This window comes from Marmota flaviventris, chromosome 14, assembly GCF_047511675.1.
Source record: "Marmota flaviventris isolate mMarFla1 chromosome 14, mMarFla1.hap1, whole genome shotgun sequence".
NCBI lineage: Eukaryota > Metazoa > Chordata > Mammalia > Rodentia > Sciuridae > Marmota > Marmota flaviventris.
In genome coordinates, this window is record NC_092511.1 from 60,822,188 (window position 1) to 60,845,776 (window position 23,589).

At 35.8% G+C, this 23,589-nt stretch overlaps 1 protein-coding gene across 1 annotated transcript in view; it reads left to right on the forward strand.

The window, feature by feature from the left end:
• The window catches only part of Alms1 (ALMS1 centrosome and basal body associated protein), a 215,807-nt gene that overhangs the window by 62,123 nt on the left and 130,095 nt on the right, over nt 1-23,589 (forward strand). The window contains exons 5-9 of the mRNA XM_071601714.1: nt 270-387; nt 1,787-2,757; nt 3,664-3,782; nt 4,029-4,172; nt 7,684-7,843. Of these exons, the coding sequence (XP_071457815.1) occupies nt 270-387; nt 1,787-2,757; nt 3,664-3,782; nt 4,029-4,172; nt 7,684-7,843 (1,512 nt within the window). The remainder of the gene's footprint in view (nt 1-269; nt 388-1,786; nt 2,758-3,663; nt 3,783-4,028; nt 4,173-7,683; nt 7,844-23,589) is intronic.

Below are 23,589 nucleotides of genomic sequence, written 5' to 3' on the forward strand. Positions count from 1 at the left end.
AATACTTTTTAAGTTTGGAAATTATGTTTCTTCATGTATTATGTAGATATAATTGTACCTGTCCTGAGGATTAAATGAAATATCGTATGTTAAGTGTCTGGATCTTGCTAGGCCCAATAAATGGTAGCTGCTATTATCATTTTTTTATTCTAATGATTGTAGAAATGTCCAGTTAGCAGTATATTTAAGTACTTTATAAAGTATTACATGTGTAAGCTAAACAATCCATTTTTATATTGCTCAGCATTTTTATATTTGAAATTTTACAGTCATACAGGATAACTTTGCTTCTCCTGATTTGCCTTTGCTGACGTGTTTGACCCAAGACCAGGAACTTGGGTCTGATTCCTTATTTCACCAAAGTCAACTAGATTTTGCACCTCTGAGGTAGGATGATTTATTTATTTTCCTCTACCCTTTCTACTCATATCATGAGTTTTTTCTAATATTTATGACTTCAGGCCAAGGCAGGACTTTGAATTAGAGGTAAGATATTAGTACACACTCTGAAGGTGGTAGTAAGGTGGTAAATGTGTATATTAATTTGGCATGGTAATGTATGTGTAGAGATGTGCCAGGTGACTAGTTTATTTTAAAATAATTTCCAATATATTCTAGTATTTAAGGCATATTTTAATTATAAGGCACACTGTAATTTCCTTTTTATCAACTTTCTCATACATGTGCTACCATCATTTCTTCCCTTCTTCTTACTTTCATTCTTCAAAAAAGTATTCATTTCTAGATTACTTGTTCTACACTCTCATTTTGATCAATTGGTATTGAATCTGCCTACTTAATCTCTTTTTTTAATGATTTATATTTCTATTTTTTTAAAAAAAATATTTATTTTTCAGCTGTAGTTGGACACAATTCCTTTATTTTACTTATCATTTATTTTTATATGGTGTTGAGGATTAAACCCAAGGGCCTCACATGTGCTAGGTGAGCACTTACCGTTGAACAACAATTCCAACCCCAACCCTTTACCTTGTCTGTGAATATGAAGTTTTATAACATATTCCAAAGTCCTTTAGAGTAATCATAATGGGAAAAAAGTCTGGAATTCCTTAAAACAAAATTAAACTTATTCAAGAATATAATTCTTCTGCTTTTAGAACTGAAAGAAAAATCCTCATTAAATTAAAAACTATAGATATTGGGTTGGGGTTATAACTCAGTGGTAAAACACTTGCCTAGCATGTGCGAGGCCCTGGGTTTGATCCCCAGCATTGCAAAACAAACAACACTGTAGATGCGTAGAATGTAAAAAGTAAGCTCTGCCCTTGTGCTGTATATTTAGTTTTAATAACTTTATTGAAAAGTGTTCTCTACACGTTTGATTGTCAACCTATGATTAAGTTACTATGGTATTTTTTTTGGGAATGTATCTCTTGAAATGGTTTTCACAAGAATAAAAAAGACTGGTAAATGAATTAATACATGGTAGGTGATAAACTAAATATTTAAAATAGTAAAGCTAAAAAGACTATTTTGAATTTTTCATTAAAAAACTTTTTGATAATATGAAAATCAGATTCTGTTTTGTTTTAGGAGAAGTCTGAGATAATATCAGGATCATAGTTTCAATAGTTCGCCTTGTGTTTACAAAGATTTTGCTTTATTCTGTTGTTAGCCACTTTAATGGAACTCAAAATTTGTTTTTTTACATACTTTCAAATAAAATTGATATCAGTGAAATATCAGTTTTGTATTTTTATTTTAGTGCTTAAAAATTAAATGTTATTAAGGTATTACTTATTTATATATGATTATATATTTTCAGAGGAATCCCTGATAAGACTGAAGACATTGAATGGTTTTCTCGGCCATCGGAAGTTAGTGAAGCTTTGTACCAGGCTACCTCAGAAGTATCTTCAGACTTAGTTAACAGTTGCTTTAGTGTATCTCAGCACGTACTTACAGGTAGCACAGCCATTGGGTCTCAGCGCTCTTTTTTATCTCCTGAACAAGAGAATAATAAAGAGAATACTTCATCCAACACTGTTGATGAACTGAAAATCCCCAAAGATTCTGATAATTATGATGCTCTTTGTTCATATATGTCATGGAAGACACAAAAAGACATACAGCAGCCAGGAAACAATTTTGCTGATAAAGATCAAGTTTCAGTTTCAACTTTATCTGATATTAGTGATGAAAATATAGCTCCTAAAAGAAGTGACAGTTTTAATGCTTCTGGTTTACATGTGCATTGGGAACAGGAGCCTTTACAGCAGACAGAACCAAGTCTAACCAATAAGGACCATGTTTCTTTTCCACATGAAGTTGCTTATGATAATAAAATGTCATATTCTTTCTTGCGAGTTTTGTTGGAAAGAAGAGGAAAAGCAGTTCCCTTGACATCTGATAGTCATAATTTTGAGAGTGTGTTTTTAAGTTCTTCTGCTGAGAATGAGGTGAAACAAAATGTGAATTCTTTGGAGGGATATGAAAGAACTGAAGGAGGTCTGCAGAAAGAATTATCTCAATGTTTTAAACAAAAGGAGTCTACAAATAATTTGCTATCTTCAGAGGTGCATCCCAGATCTTTAGATGTAAAGTATGTTGGGAATGTTGTAGTTCCTGATAATTCTGTAAAAGTTTCAGAAGCACATATACTCTCTGGAGGACATGATATCTCTAAGATGGAGGCTTCTGGTGGTCCCCTTCAGACAGCTGCATCCAACTTGGATGAGACGTCAGTACAACTGAATTTTCAAGAGGAAAGAAACCAAAAGGAAACATCTGCTTTTGGTGAGAAAAATGTCATTGCTACTGAAAGTGTAGCCTTTGAGGCAGTTATTGCCTCTATTGAGCCTTCCGAGAAAGTGAGTACAGTAAGTGAAATCCAAAATGGCATCAGTAAGTCTTTAACAGATGACAGCCACAAGAGAGAATCAAAAAGTCCAGATCTTTCCTCATTAAATTATATTGATGAAAACTCTTTGTTTGATACACTTAAGTTTCCAAATTATCAGTCTATTTCTGGGGAGTTTGAACCAGAAGTTTCACAACCATTATTGCATAAAAATGATGATGATAATAGTTCCCTATGTTGGTATCCAAATTTAAAATCACCCCTTAATTCTCCTCAGAAAATGTTAATTAAGCTACTTTCTGTTATTCCAGAGCTTAAGTCATCTGCTTTTTTAAGTGGAAAACCTTACGACCAGGCTGTTGGTCTTGGCAAAACACAATCAGCTGTATTTCAGCATGATATATGCAATGAACCATTTCTTCCCACTGGGAAGATAAAGTCTGTTTCTGCTCTTGACCTTGCAGAGAAGGTAGGATCTTCAAACATTATTTATTCAATGAAAGTATCAACTTCAGATTCTTTGGTTTTACAAGATTTAAAGCAGCAAACCTTTGAAGAAGTTGCTGATTCCTCAGACTATAATTTGGGTAAGAATGTAAACTCTAGTAATGTCATTGAAGGTCCTCTTGCAGCTGTAGGAAGCAGCTTTTCAGCAACCTCGGTGGCGTGTGATGCAAAGTCATTAGGTGCTTTACCACTGACTGATGATGCGTCATTAATTGTAGTCAGCCAAGAGACATTGCTGAAAGCTGATATAGACCAAGGGGAAATACCTTGGCCTGTGGGAACTAACTCCATTTTTACCATACATAGAGTTATGTAAAATGACTCCTGTTTTGTAGAGGAACTGCAGGAGAAGGCTGACTCTGATGACATTACTATGGATAATGATACTGAATGCTATAGCCTAGACGAAAATGATGTTGTATGCAGTGAAAGTGTTGCTGACCTACAAAGAGAGGTGAGACACAATAAAATGATACTTGTTGGGGGGCTGGGGTTGTGGCTCAGCGGTAGAATTTTTGCTAGCACATGTGAGGCCCTGGGTTTGATCCTCAGCACCACGTAAAAATAAAATAAAGGTATTGTGTCCAACTACAACTAAAACAAAATTAAAAAAAAAATGATAGTTGTGGGAAACATGGTCTTTTCAGGTATTATTTCAGGAAATTGTATTTGTCTTTATTTTGCTTTTTACTATTTCTAGACATGTGATCAACATGATTTGACTGGTGAGTATGGTGAGCTGGAAGTTTTAGAGAATTTGCTTGATGATCTTTGTGATAGCTCTCTGCCCTGGCAACATACTTCACGACTACTATCTGAGGAGGAAAGCAATTTTGAAAAGCTTGTAAGTGTTTCTCTTTGACATTTCTTATTGTTGGGTAAAGGAATATTTTAGTGAAAAGATGATAATGAAAGTAAAGGACCTATTATTAAACATCCCGTAACACTAATGGGCGACTTGTAACCTGGTCTTCATCTGATATCCATCAATATGCTCCATTAAGTTAGAGGCTGGCATAAAAGAAATGTCTATGTTTTATAAACCATAAGACCTAGTAATTTCTGTGGTGTCTTGGAAAGAGCATCTTTTGGAGCTCATAGGCCTTTTATCTTGAGGCATCCTAATTCATGTCATGCAGCAGCAAGTCTTTGGGACAGTGTTAAGATTAGATGCATTTACAGGGACATTCAAATGATTGTGCTTCCTTCTGCTGGTTTTCAATGTATTGGCTTTGATCTTAGCCAAAAGGCTAAGAAGTTGGAGCTGGGGTTGTGGCTCAGTGGTAGAGTGGTTGCATGTGTAAGGCACTGGGTTCGCTTCTCAGCACCACATATAAATAAATGAGCAAAAAAAGGCCCATCAACATCTAAAAAAATATATTAAAAAAGGCCAAGAAACAATCAGTGTACAAGCCTTGAAATAGGTATTAGAATATTCAAGTATTTTTATTTTGAAAAAGAAATCATATCATACCAGATATGATAGTACTCTTTCTGTATGGCTCATCATGCATTCAGGGGATTTGCCTGCTCCTTGGATTTTTCCTTGCTCTCCTTATCTGTCTCTTAAGACTAGTCATTCATACTCCTTTACTTACTTTGATATCTACTAATTGTTCTTCTAAGTGATTGAGTAGCTACTTATTTGTGATATAGCTTAGAGCTGTGAAAAGGACATAAAGATTGGGGTCAAATTGCAGTCAATTTATTTTTTAAGGATAAGGATATAGAAGTGTAGCTCAATGATAGAGAACTTGTGTAGCATGCTCAAGCCCTGGGTTTGATCCCCAGTAGTGCAAAAATAAATAAATAAATACAGTTAAAATAAAAAAAAAAAACAACGGCTGGGGATGTGGCTCAAGTGGTAGCCTGCTCGCCTGGCATACGTGAGGCACTGGGTTCGATCCTCAGCACCAAATAAAAATAAAATAAAGATATTATGTCCACCTAAAACTAATAAAATAAATATTTAAACAATAAATAAATAAATAAATAAAATTTAAAAATCCAGTTCATTTACTTTCTTAAACCTTGTGCTTTGAGCAAATGACTTTGGAGGCTGACTTTCCTGATCTAATCAATCCCATATATTTCTATATTAAATAAGGTAAGGTATGGAGCACTTATGGTGCCTGTCTGTTACCAGTGGTTTCCTACTCTTCTATCATTTTCACTGTCAGATGCTGCTTGGTGTGTGTGTGTGTGTGTGTGTGTGTGTGTAACAAGTTTCTCCTTGTTCTTGATAGCAGTATGTAATAAAATACGATTTTAATATCACTTATTTTGGTTAACTCAAAAAATTACATAAGGTTCAGTCTTAGATTTGTTTTCTTTCTTCCCCTTCCTTTTTTCTTTTCCACCTTCCCTTCCCTTCTCTTCCCTTTCCTTCCCTCCCTACCTGCTTGTACACCTAGTTTCTTCTCGAGATTTAAATGCCTGTCTCTGTATAGATGGTATTATCTCTTTTTGGTTCCTAATATTAATTGCCTTGAGTCAGGCCCTTATGGTATTTTACATGAGGTTTTCTTGTGAAGATTATCATCGTCTCAATTTCAACTTTATATAAAAATAATCAGACTGATCAGATGAAAGTTGACTTCCTAAGTTCTTATAGAAATATTAGCACTTTTTCTAGTTTCTTTGTCATCTTTGTTTCTTTCTTCATTGTGGATTTAAGTGTGGGAAGCAAAACAAATCTTGAGATTTTCTTCCTGATTCCTCCAATTTTCAATTAGTAATGAAGTTTTTATATTTTCAATACTTCCCATCTTTTTTCACTCTACATTTTATTTTGGTTTACTTTCTCTAATAGTTCTATGTTTTGAAGCTTTGCTATAATGAAATTTTTATTGAAGTCAACATCATGATAAAAGAAGTTTCTTTTTATATTTTGAAGCTGAGGTGAAAAACTACTGTTAAATACACATACAGTATCTATGTATATCATATATGTTTATATTAATGAACTATATTTCAAAAGAGTTGCTTAGGAGTGGGATAATTGAAAACAGTGCTGTATGTGGAGCGGGGTTCCTTGGCAGCATCATCATTTTGGATTAGGTAATTCTTTCTTGGGGGGGGGGGGGGTTATTCTGTGTATTTTAGGATGTCTTGCAGCATCTCTGGCCTTTACTCACTAGATATCAGCAGTATTCTTTTCTCCCCAAGTCATAACAGTGAAAAATGTCTCCTGGCCTTGTGAAATATCCCTTTGCAAGGTGCAAGATCTTCCTCATTTGAGAACTACTAATCTAGAGAAAACTGTATAGGTAGTAGATGTAGAATATTCATTTTCACACCCTGACAACTTCCTGAGAATTGACAAAAATGATAAAAGAGGATAGAGATAGAACACTTTGTGCTTATGTGCATTTTTAGACGCCTTCCTGAGAGGGTATAACTAGACTAATCTTTTTAGGGACTTAAAAACGTAAAAGTTGTATATGTTTTCATGTGAGTATACTTTGAATTTGGTGAAAAGTTATACATGTTTATGTATTAAAGTCATCAATAATGATTGTATTTTCTAGCAAGGAAATATTTGGATCTGCTGAAACATTAGGGACTTCTTTTCAGCAATTAACTTTTACTTCATTATCAATTTATATTCCCACCTAGGTTTTTTTTTTTGATACTGGGGATTGAAGTCAGGGGCACTCAATCACTGAGCCACATTATCAACCCTATTTGTATTTTATTTAGAGACAGGGTTTCACTGAGTTGCTTTGTGCCTCGTTTTTGCTGAGGTTAGCTTTGAACTTGCTATCCTCCTGCCTCAGCTTCTGGAGCCTCTGGGATTACAGGCATGTGCCATTGTGCCCGGCTCCCAGCTACTTTTGATTCATGAAGTTTGAGGACTTTTGGGGTTTGATAAATTAGCACTCTTGTAGTTCTTTGATGCTCTGATTTTTCCTCTAAATATTTGTGAATGTCTTGAAATATTACTGTTCTGTCTGTACTTCTTACTCTTTTTTTCCCCGTAGCACACTTCTCCCCTTAAGAAAATTCTTGAGCTTGTCAAGAATAATACCATGGTTCAAATATTTTAATGGTGGTTATTATAAGGAGCAAACTTAGGTAACAGAAGACTTTTGGGCCTACTATCTGTAATATTCTATAAGGCAGATTTTAAACCCACAGGATGATTTGTAGATCTTCTCAGACTTTGACCAAACCAAACAATATATGAATATATATGAATTAAGTATATATGAATGTGTATGATTTCAGCAGAGCTGAGTATATTGATTATAAGTAAATGTTGACTACTATGAGTTCATTTTTTATAATAATGAGGTTTGTTTTTTAACAGGTGAAGACTGAAATTAATCTTTTCTTCTTTTCTCTTTTCCTAGGTAGTTCATTCTAATCTGAGCATTTGTGAGTCTTTTTCATCTGTTTTGCCTCCATTTGATCCTCATGAGCCAATCAGAGAGTCAGACTACCGTGCTTCAAATCTCAGAATGTTGAGGGTGTCTCTTGATACTGTGCCAAAGACTCCCCAACATTTAGCAGGTATGTAGAAAAAGGAGGTAGTAAATGTCTTCCTTATGGTTAGCTTGTGAAAAATACCTTGCTATAAATTTTGTAGCAACTTGATTAGGGATACCTAGATAGTTGATAAAGTATTATTTCTGGTTATGTTTGTGAAGGTGTCTGTGGAGGAGATTTGAATAAGTAAATGGAATAAGGAAGATCTGCTTTCACCAGTATGAGCCCTGCTGGTTGGCTGAGGCCTGGATAAAACAAAAAGGGAGAGGAAAGGCAAATTTGTTCTCTCTCTCTCTCTCGAGAGTTGGGACATGTTCCCTAGGACATCAGAACTCCAGGTTCTCTGGCCTTTGGATTGCAGGGCTAACACCAACAGCCCCTTAGGTTTTTAGGCTTCCCTAGGCTGACAGCAGTATAAAATCATTATCTCCAGCCTTAGCATACTTCTCAGAATTACTTGCCAATCCTTTTACTCAGTCAGCTCTATCTCATATTGACTTTAACATAAATTCTAAGTCTTCTAAGCCACCTTCCTCAACCCCACCGACCTACTTCTACCACTTGCCTCCTCTCTTAGCAGATAATCTTACTTTCTGACTCAGAATCGATCCCCCTCAGTTTCCTTTCTACAAGATTATATGCATCCACTCTTGTCCTCTTTAGCTCAAATAATTATTTTTCTTTCCAGTTATATAAAATGTTTATCAAATGGCTTTGCTTAACTTTTTAAAATTGATGCATTGTAATTATACATAACAGAAGGATTCAGTATACTGTATTCATGCATGCACATAACGTAATTTGATCAATCTCATTCCCCAATTATGGGGATCTTCTATACCCTGAAATTTATATATTGACATCCTAACTCCCAAGGTGATAGTATTAGGAGGTGAAGCCTTAGAGAGGAAATTGGATCATATGGGCTTTTTTTGTGTCAGTTATAAACAAGACCTCACAGAGATTTCTTTCCTCTTCTACCATATGAACACACAGTAAGACAGCATTGTGTATGAAGAATAGGCCCTCACCAAACCCTGATATGCCAGCACTCTCATCTTGGACTTTTTAGCCTCCAGAGCTGTGAAAAATAAGTTTACATTGTGAGGATAGGAGTGATGAAGCTCTTCATGTCTTGGACCAGAAAGGACTCCTTTACTTTTTTTGTGTTCAGATAGATAATAAGTACAACTAATAAATATCTAGAACTCCAAATATTTAGAGCTTTGGAAGGAAAATGATGTATTTACAATGCAAATTAAAGCCATCTATCTATTATAAAAGCTTTGTTGAAATATCACACCATACAATTTACTCATCTAAAGTGTACAAATCACAAAATTGTGCAAATATCACCACAATTTAAGAAGATTTTCATTCCCCCAGAAGAAACCCAATTAGCTATAACTTCTCATTTCATATCTCTTCAACACCCCTAGCCCTACATAACCACTAATCCACTTTTTCTATAAATTTGCGTATTTTGGACATTTTCATGGTAAATGCAGTAGTACAGTTAGCGGTCTTTTGTGACTGACTTGCTTCACTTATATAATGTTATCAAGGTTTATCCATGTTATAGCATGAATTGGTACTCTTTACTGAAAATAGTAGTCCATTGTATGGATGTATCACATTTGTTTATCCATTCCATAATTGATAGAATAGATATAAACACTTGACTGTTAGGAATAAGGCTGCTATGAAAACCATGTTCAAGCTTTTGTGTATGGAGTTTTTCTTTCTTTTTGCTAGGAGTAAAATTATTTATTGGTTCCTGGAACTGTGTTTATCATTTAGAGAAACTGCTAAATTGTTTCCTAAAGTCTGTATCATATTATATTCCCTTCAGCAATATTAGGATTTAAGTTTCTCTACATCCCAACAATGCTTGTTATTCCTGTCTGTTTGATTACAATCACTCTGGTTGTTGTTAAGAGATATCTTAACTGTGGTTTTGATTTACATTTCCTTAGTGGTTAAAGATGTTGAGCATCTTTTCTTGGGTTTATTGGTGTTTTGTGGCTATTCTTTAGAGAAATGTCAGTTTAGATCCTCTGTCCATTTTTTAATTGGGTTATTTATCTTTTTATTGAGTGTTTTTTAAAATATGTTGGGTGTACAAGTCTCTTATTAGGTGTGCTGCTTAAACTTTTTTTTTTTCCTCCTAAGTCATGGGTTTTCTTCACTTTCTTGATGGTATTAATTGAACTACAGCATTTTTAGTTTTGATGAAATGTACTTTCTCTGATTTGTTTTATATTTATTTTTTAGTTGTAATCGGATACAATACCTTTATTTTATTTATTTATTTTTATGTGATGCTGAGGATTGAACCCAGGACCTTGCACATGGTAGGTGAGCACTCTACCGCTGAGCCACAACTTGAGCCTCTCTCTGATATTTTTAAATTAAAAAAATTAAAATAAAATTTAGTCAATAATTATAATAAAAGTTACTTTCTTATCTATATTTTAGAATACTTTTTTCTACTCTATTGGTTCTTTTTAGTTATACATGACAATAGAATCCATATTGGTATAATTATAAAAGCATGGAATATATCTTATTCAAAATCAGACCTGAGTACCTCTCCTTCTCCTTCCCTTTCCCCACACCTCACTCCCTTCCCTCTGTTGATCTTTCTGCCATTTACCCATAGTTTTTTTTTTTTTTTTTTTTTAAACTGGGGATTGAACTTAGGCGCACTGGACAACTGAACCACATCCAGGCCTATTTTGTATTTTTATTAAGAGACAGAGTCTCACTGAGTTGCTTAGTGCTTATGATTGCTGAGGCTTGCTTTGAACTCAGCATCCTCCTGTCTCAGTGTCCCGAGCTGCTGGGATTATAGGCATGCGACACTGCGCTTGGCCATAGTTATTTTTTTAAAGTTAATTTTTTGTGGGTGTACACAATGGTGAGATTCACTGTGGTGTGTTCATATATATACATAGGAAAGGTGTGTCAGATTCATTCCTTTTCCTATCCCCTTCATTCCCCTTTGTCTAATCTACTGAATATTGCTTCTTGACCCCATCCTTCTTTGTTTTTTTGGGATTGGCTTACTTCACTTAGCAGGATATTTTCTAATCCATTGATTTACCTGCAAATGCCATGATTTTATTCTCTTATAATGCTGACTAATATTCCATTGTGTATATATACCACAGTTTCTTTGTCCATTCATCTCTTGAAGGGCATTTAGGTTGGTTCCACAATTTAGCTATTGTGAATTTTGTGCTGTGAACATTTATGTGGCTGCATTACTATAGTATGCTGTTTTAAAGTCCTTTGGGTATAAACCGAGGAGTGGTATAGCTGGGTCTAATGGTGGTTCCTTTCCAAGTTTTCTAAGGAATCTCCATACTGCTTCCCAGAGTCCTACTAGCAATATAAGAGTGTGCCTGTTTCCCCACATCCTTGTCAACACTTATTGTTGCTTGTATTTGTAATAACTGCCATTCTGATTGGAGGGAGATGTAATCTCAGTGTAGTTTTAATTTGCAATTCTGTAATTGCTAGAGATGTTGAACATTTTTTCATGTGTTTGTTGACCATTTGTATTTCTTCTTTTGAGAAATGTCTGTTTAGTTCCTTTGCCCATTTATTGATTGGATGATTTGGGTTTTTTGGTGTTAAGCTTTTTGAGTTCTTTAGGTATACTGAAAAGCAGTGATTTATCTGAGGTGCAGGTGGCAAAGATATTCTCCCATTCTGTAGGCTTTTTAGTTTGATTCCATCCAACTTATTGATTTTTTGATTGCACTTTCAGAATCTTATTAAGGAAGTTAGTTCCTCATCCAGTATGCGCAGGTATTGGGCCTACATTTTCTTCTATTACATGCAGAGTTTCTGGTATAATTCCTATGTGTTTGATCCATCTAGGAATTTTGTTTTGTGCAGGGAGAAGGGTAGGTGTTGAATTTCATTTTGCTGCCTGTAGTTTCCTTTATTCACAGCACCATTTGTTGGAAAATAACTAATTTTTTCTCTAATGTATGTTTTTGACTCCTTTGTTCAGTAAGAGATAACTTTATTTTTGTGGGCTTGTCTTTGTGTCTTCTATTCTGTTCCATTGGTCTTCTTGTCTGTTTTGGTGCCAGAACCATGCTGTTTTTGATACTGTAGCTCTGTAGTATATTTTAAGGGCTGGGATTGTGATGCATCTGCTTCACTTTCCTGGCTAAGGATTGTTTTAGCTATTCTGGCCTCTGTCCAGATTTATTTCATGATTGCCTTTTTTTATTTCTAGGAAGAAGATAATTGGAATTTTGATGGGAATTGCATTGAAACTGTATAGCAGTTTTGGTAGTAAGGCCATTTTGACAATATTAATTCTGCCTGTCTAAGCACGTGGGAGGTCTTTCCATTTTCTGAGGTCATCTTCAACTTCTTTATTTAGTGTTTTGTAATTTTCATAGAATTTACCTCTTTTATTAGATTGATCCCTTTTTTGAGGCCATTGTGAATGTGATTATGTTCCTAATTTTTCTTTCAGCTGATTCATCATTGGTGTATAGATACACAATTGATTTATGGATGTTAATTTCACATCCTACTTTCCTGAATACATTTGAATTCTGGAAGTTTTCTGGTGGAGTTTTTTGTGTCTTTTAAACATAGAGTCATGTCCTTGGCAAACAGAGATAGTTTGAGCTGTTCTTTTCCTTCCTATTCGTATCCCTTTAATTTCCTTTTTTTCAGCCTAATTGCTCTGGCTAGAGTTTTAAGGACTATGTTGAATAGAAATAGTGAAATTGGCCATCCCTGTCTCATTCTTGCTTTTAGAGTTCCCTCTAAAAACTTTCAGTTTTTCTCTGTTTAGAATTATGTTGGGGGCTGGGGATGTGGCTCAAGCGGTAGTGCGCTCGCCTGGCATGCGTGCAGCCCGGGTTCGATCCTCAGCACCACATACAAACAAAGATGTTGTGTCCGCCCAGAACTAAAAAATAAATATTAAAAAAATTCTCTCTCTCTCTCTCTCCCTCCCTCTCTCTCTCTCTTTAAAAAAAAAAAAAAAGAATTATGTTGGCCTTAGGTTTGTCTTATATAGCTCTTACAATGTTGAAATGTGTTCCCTCTATTCCTATTTTTTGAGTGTTGTAAACATGAATGGATGTTGTATTGTGTCAAATCCTTCTTCTGCATCTATTGAGATAATCATGTGATTCTTGTCTTTAAGTCTCCTAATGTGGTGAATTAACATTTATTGATTTTTGTATTTTGAACCATCCTTGCATCCCTGGGATGAACCCCACTTGATCATGGTGCACCATCTTTTAAAAATATTTTTGTATGTGATTTGCCAGTGTTTTATTAAGAGAATTTTTGCATCTATGTTAATCAAGGATATTGATCTGAAGTTTTCTTTCCTTGATGTATCTTTGTCTGGTTTGGTATCAAGGTGATTCTGGCTTCATAGAATGAATTTGGAAGGATTTCCTTCTTTTCTATCTTGTGAAAATGTTGAGGAGGATTGGTTGTTTATTCTCCTTTAAAGATTTGGTAGATCTCTGCTGAGAATTCATCTGGCTCTTCTTTGTTGGTAGTCTTTTGATGGCTTCTTCATATTCCTTACTTAAAATTGATCTGTTTAAATTTTCAGTGTCCTCCTAATTCAGTTTGGGTAGGTCATATGTCTTTAGGAATTTATCACTGTCTCTAAGATTTTCTAGCTTAATGCAGTATAAATTTTTGAAGTCTGATAATCCTCTGTATCTCAGCAGTGTCTGGGGTTATATGTCCTTTTTCATAACAGATTTTAATAATTGAGTTCCCCCCTGTTTCTTTTGATTATTTTGGCTAAGGGTTTACCAACTTTGTTTATACTTTCAAACAACAAACTTTTAGTTTAGTTGATTTTTTTTTAATTTTTAAAAAAATCTCAATTTCATTGATTTCAGCTTTAATGGTAATTATTTCTTCTTCTGAATTTGGTGTTGATTTATTATTCTTTTTCTAGGGTCTTGGGATGTAATATTAGATTATTTATTTAGTGTCTTTTTTTTAATGTATGAACTCAGTGCCATGAACTTGCCTCTGAGTATTGCCTGCATTATGTCCCAGAGATTTTGATATGTTATATCACTGTTCCCACTTACCTTTATGTATTTTTAAAAATTTCATCATTGGTTTCTTCTGCTTTCTATTTATCATTCAGTAGTGTGTTATTTATTCTCTAGGTGATAAGTGTTTTTATATTTGCTAAATTTGCTTTGTGGCCTAACATATGGTCTTTTTTAGAAAATGTTTCATGTGCTGCTGAGAAGAAAGTGTATTCAGTCATTGATGCTTTAAATATTCTATATATGCTTTTAAATCTGAATTACTAATTGTATTTTTTATTTCTGTAGATTGTTTTTATAGTTTTTGTTTGGATGATCGATCCAGTGATGAGAGAGGTGTGTTAAAGTCACCCAGTATTATTGCATTGTGGCCTCTTTGATTCTTGATATTGAGAAGGCTTTTATGTATAGAGATGCTCCATTGTTTGGGGCATAAATATTTATGATTATTATTTCTTGTTCTGTGATTCCCTTAAGCAGTATGAAGTGAACTTCTTTGCCTCTCCTGATTAACTTTGGCTTGAAGTTCACTTTATCTGATATATGGAGAACAGAAACCCCTGCTTGTTTATGAGATTCTTGTGAGTGATATTTTTTCCCCCATCTTTTTACTTTTAATCTGTGCATGTCTTTGCCTGTGAGGTGAGCCTCTTGGAGAGAGCATATTGTTGAGTCCTGTTTTTTTAATGTAACCTGCCAGCCTGTGCTTTTTGATGGATGAGTTTACTCCATTTAAATTATTATTATTGCGAGATGATTTTTATTCCCTGAAGTTTTGATTTATTTCTAATTTAACTTGAATTTGATACTCCTTTTGATAGACTGTCCTCCCTCTGCTGGTTTTCATTTTTAATTTTCATTTCTAATTCATGAAATAGTTTAGTGAGTATGTCTTGTAGTGCAGGTTTTCTAGTTGTGAATTCTTTTAGCTTTTGTTTATGGTGGAAGGTTTTTATTTCGTTTTCAGTTCTGAAGCTTAATTTTGCTAGGTGCAGTATTCTTGATTGGCATCTGTTTTCTTCAGAGCTTGGTATGTATTATTCTAAGATTTCCTAGATTTTAGAAATCAGTTAATATCTGGATTGGCTTACCCTTTTTTTTAAATTGATTTTTTTTAAAAATAAGTGACAGTGGAATGCATTACAATTCTTATTACATATATACAGCACAGTTTTTCATATCTCTGGTTGTATATAAAGTATGTTAACACCAATTTGTGTCTTCATACATGTACTTTGGATAATTATGTCTATCACTTTCCACCATCCTTGCTAATCCCCTGCCCCGTCCCTTTCCCTCCCACCCCTCGTCCCTATGTAGAATTCATCTATTCCTCCCATGCTCCCCCTCCCTACCTCACTATGAGTCAGCCTCCTTATATCAGAAAAAACATTAGACATTTTTTTTTTTAGGAATTGGCTAACTTCACGTAGCATTTTCTTCTCCAACACCATCCATTTACTCTTATTGCTGAGTAAAATTCCATTGTGTATATATGCCACATTTTTTAAAATCCATTTATCCACTGAAGGGCATCTAGGTTGGCTCCACAGTTTAGCTATTGTGAATTGTGCGGCTATAAACATTGATGTGGCTGTGCCCTGTAGTATGCTGTTTTAAAGTCTTTTGTGTATAGACCGAGGAGAGGGATAGCTGGGTCATATGGTGGTTCCATTCCCAGATTTCCAAGAAATCTCCAAACTGCTTTCCATATTGCCTGCACTAATTTGCAGTTCCAGCACCAATGTATGAAAGTACCTTTTCCCCCACATCCTTGCCAACACTTACTGTTGTTTGTCTTTTTAATAGCTGCCATTCTGACTGGAGTGAGATGATATCTTAAGAGTAGTTTTGATTTGCATTTCTCTAATTTCTCAAAAATTGCTAGAGATGATGAACATTTTTCATAATTTGTTGATTGATTGTATATCCTCTTCTGACAAGTGTCTATTCAGGTCCTTGGCCCATTTGTTGATTGGGTTATTTATTTTTTTTGGTGCTTAGCTTTTTGAGTTCTTTATATACCCTAGAGATCCTGAAATAAATTGTAGAGTGTTGGTATTAAAAATTTGTTCCCAGGATGTAGGCTCTCTGTTCACCTCACAGATTGTTTCTTTTGCTGAGAAAAAACTTTTTAGTTTGATTCCATCCCATTTATTGATTCTTGGTTTTAATGTTTGCGCTATAGGAGACTTATTAAGGAAGTTGGGGCCTAATCTCACATGATGAAGATTAGGGTCTACTGTTTTCTTCTATTAGACACAGAGTCTCTGGTTTAATTGATCCATTTTGAGTTGAGTTTTGTGCATAGTGAGAGATATGGGTTTAGTTTCATTTTGTTGCATATGGATTTTCAGTTTTCCCAGCACCATTTGTTAAAGATGCTATCTTTTCTCCAATGCATGTTTTTGGCACCTTTGTTTAATACAAGATAATTATAATTTTGTGGGTTAGTCTCTATTTCCTCTATTCTGTATCATTCGTCTACCAGTCTGTTTTGGTGCCAATACCATGCTGTTTTTGTTACTATTGCTCTGTAGTATAGTTTAAAGTCTGGTTTAGTGATGCTACTTGCTTCACTCTTCATGCTAAGGATTGCTTTAGCTATTTTGGGTCTCTTATTTTTCCATATGAATTTCATGATTGCTTTTTCTATTTCTATGAGGACTGCCATTGGGATTTTGATCAGAATTGCATTAAATTGTACAGTGTTTTTGGTAGTATGGTCATTTTGATAATATTAACTCTGCTATCCAAGAACAAGGTAGATCTTTCCATCTTCTAAGGTCTTCTTTGATTTCTTTCTTTAGGGTTCTGTAGTATTCGTTGTATAGATCTTTCACCTCTTTTGTTAAGTTGATTCCCAGGTATCTTATTTATTTATTTTTTTTGAGGTCATTGTAAATGGGGTTTTCCTCATTTCCTTCTCAGAGGCTTTGTCACTGATATACAGAAATGCCTTTGATTGATGGGTGTTGATTTATATCCTGCTACTTTGCTGAATTCATTTACTAGTTCTACAAGTTTTCTGGTGGAGCTTTTTGGGTCTTCTAGGTACAGAATCATATCATCAGCAAATAGTGCTAATTTAAGTTCTCCTTTTCCTATATATATCCCTTTGATTTCTTTCGTCTATCTAATTGCTCTGGCCAGTGTTTCAAGAACTATGTTGAATAGAAGTGGGGAAAGAGGGCATCCCTGTGTTGTTCCAGTTTTTAAAGGGAATGCCTTAAATTTTTCTTCATTTAGAATGATGTTGGCCTGAGGCTTAGTATAGATAGCCTTTACAATGTTGAGATATGTTTCTGTTATATCCCTAGTTTGTGTGTTTTGAACATAAAGGGGTGCTATTTTTTTTTTTTGTCAAATGCTTTTCTGCATCTATTGAGATGATCATATGATTCTTATCTTTGAGTCTATTGATGTGATGAATTACATTTATTGATTTCCATATGTTGAATCAACCTTGCATCCATGGGATGAACCCCACTTGATCATGGTGCACAATCTTTTTGATATGTTTTTGTATTCCATTTGCCAGAATTTTATTGAGAATTTTTGCATCTATGTTCATTAGAGATATTGGTCTGAAGTTTTCTTTCTTTGATGTGTCATTGCCTGGTTTTGGGATCAGGGTGATATTGGCTCATAGAATGAGTTTGGAAGTGCTGCTTCTTTTTCTGTTTTCTGAAGTTAATTGTAGAGTGTTGGTATTAGTTTTTAAACTAACTCGGGCTGTGTATCCATCTGGTCCTGGGCTTTTCTTGCTGATCTTGGTTGCTAAGCTTCTGATGGTGTCTTCTATTTCATCACTTGATATTGGTCTATTTAAATTGTGTATGTCTTCCTGATTCAATCTGGGCAAATTGTATGACTTAAGAAATTTGTTGATGCCTTCAATGTCTTCTTGGAGTATAAATTTTCAAAATAACTTCTAATTATCGTTTGTATTTCTGTAGTTTCTATTGTGATATTACCTTTTTCATCATGTATGCTGGTAATTTGAGTTTTCTCTCTTCTTCTCTTTGTTAGTGTAGCTAAGGGTCTGTCAATTTTATTTATTTTTTCAAAGAACCAACTTTTTGTTTTGTCAATTTTTTCAGTTGTTTCTTTTGTTTATATTTCAGCTCTAATTTTAATTATTTCTTGCCTTCTATTGCTTTGGCTGCTGGTTTGTTGTTCTTTTTCTAGGGCTTTGAGATGTAGTATGAGGTCATTTATTTGTTGACTTTTTTTTTCTTTTAATGAATTTTCTTCTTAGTATTGCTTTCATAGTGTTGCAGAGATTTTGATATGTTGTGTCTGTGTTCTCATTTACCACTAGAATTTTTTAATATCCTCCTTGATGTCTTCTGTAGCCCATTGTTCATTCAGTAGCATATTGTTTAGTCTCCAGGTGATGGAAAAATTTTTATTTTTTATTTTGTCATTGATTTCCAATTTCATTCCATTATGATCTGATAAAATGTATGGTATATCTCTACTTTTTTGTATTTGCCAAGAGTTTCTTTGTGGCATATTATACTGTCTATTTTAGAGAAAGATCCATGTGCTGCTGAGAAGAAAGTGTATCCACTTGATGCAGGTTAAAATATTCTATAAACGTCAGTTAAGGTATTCATTGTATTATTGCGTTCTATAGTTTCTTTATTCAACTTTTGTTTGGAATATCTATCCAATGGTGAGAAAGGTGTGTTAAAGTCATCCCAGATTATTGTGTTGTCGTTAATTTGACTCTTCAATTTGAGAAGAATTTGTTTGATGAACATAGCTTCACCTTTGTTTGGGGCGTATATATTTATGATTGTTATGTCTTGTTGGTGTATGGTTCCCTTGAGCAGTATTTGATTAACTTTGGTTTGAAGTCTACTTTATTTGATACGAGAATGAAAACCCCTGCTTGCTTCCACAGTCCATTTGAGTGGCATGATTTTTTCCAACCTTTCACTTTCAGTCAATGTATGTCTTTTCCTATCAGCTGAGTTTCCTGTAGGCAGCATATTGTTGGGTCTCTTTTTTTTTTATCCATTCTGCTAGCCTATTTCTTTTGATTGGTGAGTTTAAGATATTAACATTCAGGGTTGTTTTTGAGACATGGTTTGTTTTTCTAGCCATATTTATTTATTTAACGTGAGTTGATTTTCTTCTTTGATTAGTTTTTCCTTTAGGGTACTATCTCCCTTTGTTGATTTTCATTGTTGTTTTTTGTTTTCTCTTCATGGAATATTTTGCCAAGGATTTTTTGTAGTGTTGGTTTTCTAGCTATAAATTCTTTCTTAACTTTTGTTTATTGTGGAAGGTTTTTATTTCATCTTCAAATCTAAAGCTTAATTTTGCTGGATACAAGATTCTTGGTTGGCACCCATTATCTTTCAGAGCTTGATATATATTGTTCCAGGCAGGATCTTCTAGCTTTCAGGGTCTGTGTTGAAAAATCTGCCGTTATCCTAATTGGTTTTCCCCTATATGTAATCTGATCCCTTTCTCTCATGGCTTTTAAAAATCTCTCCTTATTCTCTATTTTGGTCATTTTTATTATAATGTGCCTTGGTGTGGATCTGTTGTGATTTTGAACATTTGGTGTCCTGTAGGCTTCTTGAGTTTGGATTTCCAATTCATTCTTCATGTTTGGAAAGTTTTCTGATATTATTTCATTGAATAGATTGTTCATTCCTTTGGTTTGGACCTCTATGCCTTTCTCTATCCAAATAACTCTTAAATTTGGTCTTTTAATGCTAGCCCATATTTCTTTAATGTTCTGCTTGTGGTTTCTTAACATTATCACTGTGTGGTCTAAGCTGTTTTCAAGATTATATATTTTAACTTTATTGTCTGATGTCCTATCTTCCACGTGGTCTACTCTGTCGTTGATACTTTCATTTGAGCTTTAAATTTGGTTTATTGTTTGTTTCATTTCAAGGATCTCTCTCTCTCTCTCTCTCTTTTTTTTTTTTTTAAAGAACCTCTCCCTGTTGAGGTTATCTTTTGCTTCTTGAATTTCTTTATGTAGCTCACTGTTGAAGTGATCTTTCACTGCTTGTGTTTACTCTTATATCTTCCTTGAGTTCACAGACCATTTAACCATGTATATCTTGAACTCTTTGTCTGTAATTTTTTCTCCTGTGACTGCCAATGATTCTAATGATGTGTTGCCTTGATTTGTTTGTGGTACTTACTTCCCTTGTCTTTTCATGTTTCTCTTGTGTCCTTTTTTTCCATCTCTGTTGGTCTGGGGTGTTATTGTTTTCACCCTATAGGTTTGTAGTGCTCTTTAGGGTTCCAAGATCCCTCCTGGTCAAATGGAGATCCAATCTGAGAGCTTCCCCCACCAAATATGGCGGGAAAGGTCATCCAAGATGCACTTGGTCTGCTTCCAGGGCTGTGTTATCTGGTGAGGTGGGGAGAACTGGGCGTTTTGCTGTCGATAGGTAGTAGCTGAGTGACCTGCGTTGTGAACCGAGTGCATTCTGGAGTTCTGCAGAGGTGCTGATAGGTGAACCTACTATGCAGCTTGAGAGCCGTGCGTGAGCTACAACTGTGGGCTTTGGGTTTTGGGAGCCAGGGTTCCGGTGTCCTGCTCGAACACTGAGGCTCTGAGTCCTGCATGGAGGTCACAGCGCTGGTGATTTCTGCAGAAATCAGCTCTGTGTGGTCCTCTTATACTCTCTGAGATGCAGTATTCCGACTACATGAGATCTGGGTTTCAGAACGAAACAAGATGCTGCCTCCCTTTGGCCCGCCATCTTGGAATAGCTTCAGAATCTCTATCTTCTTGTCAAAGTGATCTTTCACTTCTGTATTTTCTCTCTGATTTCACTCCTTACATCATCATTTGCTTGTAGAACAGTTGCACTATGAACTTTCTAAATTCCTTCTCTGATATTCCTCCATTGTGGTGTCATGGAGTCTGTTGTTGAGGCCTTTTGGGTTGTTTGGGATGGTTTGTTCTCTTGCTTTTTCATATTGTTTGTGTGCATACCCATCTCTAACGGTGTGGTTCTGAAGTAGCAGAGTTTCTACCCTATCAGCTTGTAGTGTCTGTGCAGGTTTACAGTACCTCACAGATTAGGAGGAGAAAAATAATTGCAACAATCAATGCAAACAAATTATAGCATTGAACTAAATACTTAGTTCCTACTATGATATCTACAATATTAATTGGCACAATAAACAGAAATGGTTGGATCAGCAATTACCATCAGTAAAAGCAGTAAGTAATCATGTACTATATTAGCATTAAACATTAGGAGTCACCTATGGCATCCACGTAGTAATCATCGCAGCAGCATTAATAGTGGGGTTAGGTGATATATAAGCCAATTAGTGCTACAAGATGTTAACAGTAGAGTTAATGGACTGTAGCTCTGGCTCAGTGGCAGAGCCCTTGCCTACCACGTGTGAGGCACTGGGTTTGATCCTTAGCACTGATAGACCCAGTTTGATTCCCTCTTAAAATTGGGAGCCATCTCGCCATAAAAACCCGAAAAGCTAATTTTGGCTTTACTATAAATTACTGAAAATTCTGAACTTGCTTGGAATACTTGCGTGCCTTGAACTCACCCATGCCTAGCTCTCTCTGACCAGATAGCAGCCCTCTCTAAAACTTTAGTGACGCCTCATAAATCTTGGCCTTCCCTGGCCAGATAATGATCCTCTCTGAGGCTCTAATGACGTTCATAAATTCTGATGTCGGGGCCAGCAAAAATATAAACTAACATTTGTGTTATGCTTCTTAGAGTTTTATTATCTGTAACCCCCCTTTGTGTAACTTTCTGGGCTATAAAGCTGGGCTGCACGAAAGCTGCAGGGCTATCTTATTCCCGTGGTTTTTGTTGGGAGAGGCAGCCCGGCCGGACAAAATAATCAGCTTGCCTTAATTTGATTTTAATTGGAGTCAGTGGTCTTTTCTTGCGTCCTGGTCTAACATTTTGGAGGCCCCAGCAAGATGAACCTGCCAGACCAAACCACAAGACCAGACTGCTAGAAATTCTAAAGCCGGACCTTCGCTCCAGGGCTCTGGGCTGGAGATCCACTCTAGGGAGGTGCACCTGGAGACCTTCCAAGGCCTCAGAGTGAGCCTTCAGTCCCTGGAGTACTGCAGTGAACTGCTGCCCTAAAACAATTAGCAAACCTCTGGTGGAGGAGGCCTTCATAAGTAAATGGCGCCTTTATAACATCTGGTATTTGGTTAAGGGAGATCTCTTCTGAAGACAGAGAGGTGGCCTGGCGAGGCTTACATATACTCCTGTCCAGGACAGTAACGAGATATCGTTCTGTCCTCTGTACTGGTTCTGTAGGGAATTCCTCTGAAAGGATAGAGAGGTGCTGATGGGCACATAAACGCTTCTACCTTGGAGCTTTAGCAAGACGTTCCATTGCTCCTCAGTTTTTCAGTTTCAGTGCCGGGTTTCTGTTTCCTTGTGTTTTGTTCTGTGTTCTGTATGTTTTTTCTGCCTTTTGTTGTGTGACTTCTGTGGTAAAAACTTGAGGAAATTGGACATGAAAATGGGTTGTAAAGCAAGTAAGCCTGACACCCCTTTGAACTATGTTTTAAGGAACTGCGATAAACTCTACCCTCCTTTGTTAAGCAGGATTAGGGAAGCAACTTTCTTCTCCTAGTTGGCTGCCTGGAGCAACCCACTGCAGAGGGAAATGGCTGCTGGGGATCTAAGAATGGAATATTTCCCAGATTAACAAGTGAAACTCCTTTAAAACCCCTTGTCCTTCCAGATCAAGAGAGTCACAACCTTTGGGGTGGAGTCCCCCGTGTTTCTTCTTTGTTAGCTAAACAATAAACCTTCCTTTTTGTTTTTCTCAAAACCCTGTTCTCATTATTAAATTGGCATTAATTGGCTTCGAGGACAGAAACGGAACTTTTAGTTACAAATTTTGACACCCCAGGGAGTACTCTAGAGGAGCCTCTGCTCCGCTTTCTTAGGGAGCTTAGCACTCCAAACAACTGAATGCGGAGGATTAAAATGAACTTTAGAGAACTGACTACTGGAAAGTTAGGAGATATGGAGTGTGCCTGGTGCCTGGGGTCAGACCAAACAAGAGGAACTAATCCTGTAAGTAAAAGGAGGGACTGAGGGACTCCCAGCAGCTACCAAAGCCCCTTTTGCTTCTGGGAACTCCCACCTTCCTTCTCTGCACTGTAAAGATTACTGTACCTCTGTCTACTTAAAAAAAAGGGGGACACAAGGCAGCAAAGTCACCACACTGAGACCCTTGATTTTACACTTCTGGTTGCCCCTCTGGGAGAACATCTGGTCCACTCGTAGGGACATGTATGGTGCCACTGGTGTAGGAGTCATAATTAAATGGGAGTTGGAAATTTGGGGAGATTTTTCTCTTATCTAGTCTGTTTTAAAGGTTCCTGTCTATCAGCCATAGTCTGGAGCTCCTTTCTGCCTGTCTGTCATTGTGTCTTTTTTATTGTGTCTCTTTTATCTATTTCTGGCCCTTTAAGACATGGGCAATAATATATTGATATTATAGATTGTTTCTTGGGAATGATCTTGGCTGAATGTGTGTCTAAAAGATGATTTTTATTGTAACAATCTGGTCTGAATGGGTTTTTGAAGCATTGCACAATCTTGCAGTTAAAAGTTGGGTTTAGGTAATTGTTTAATTTATGATTTCAGATAATTCATGCCAGAGAACTTAAATATTTAGGATGGAAAACTAAAGAACTCTACTTCC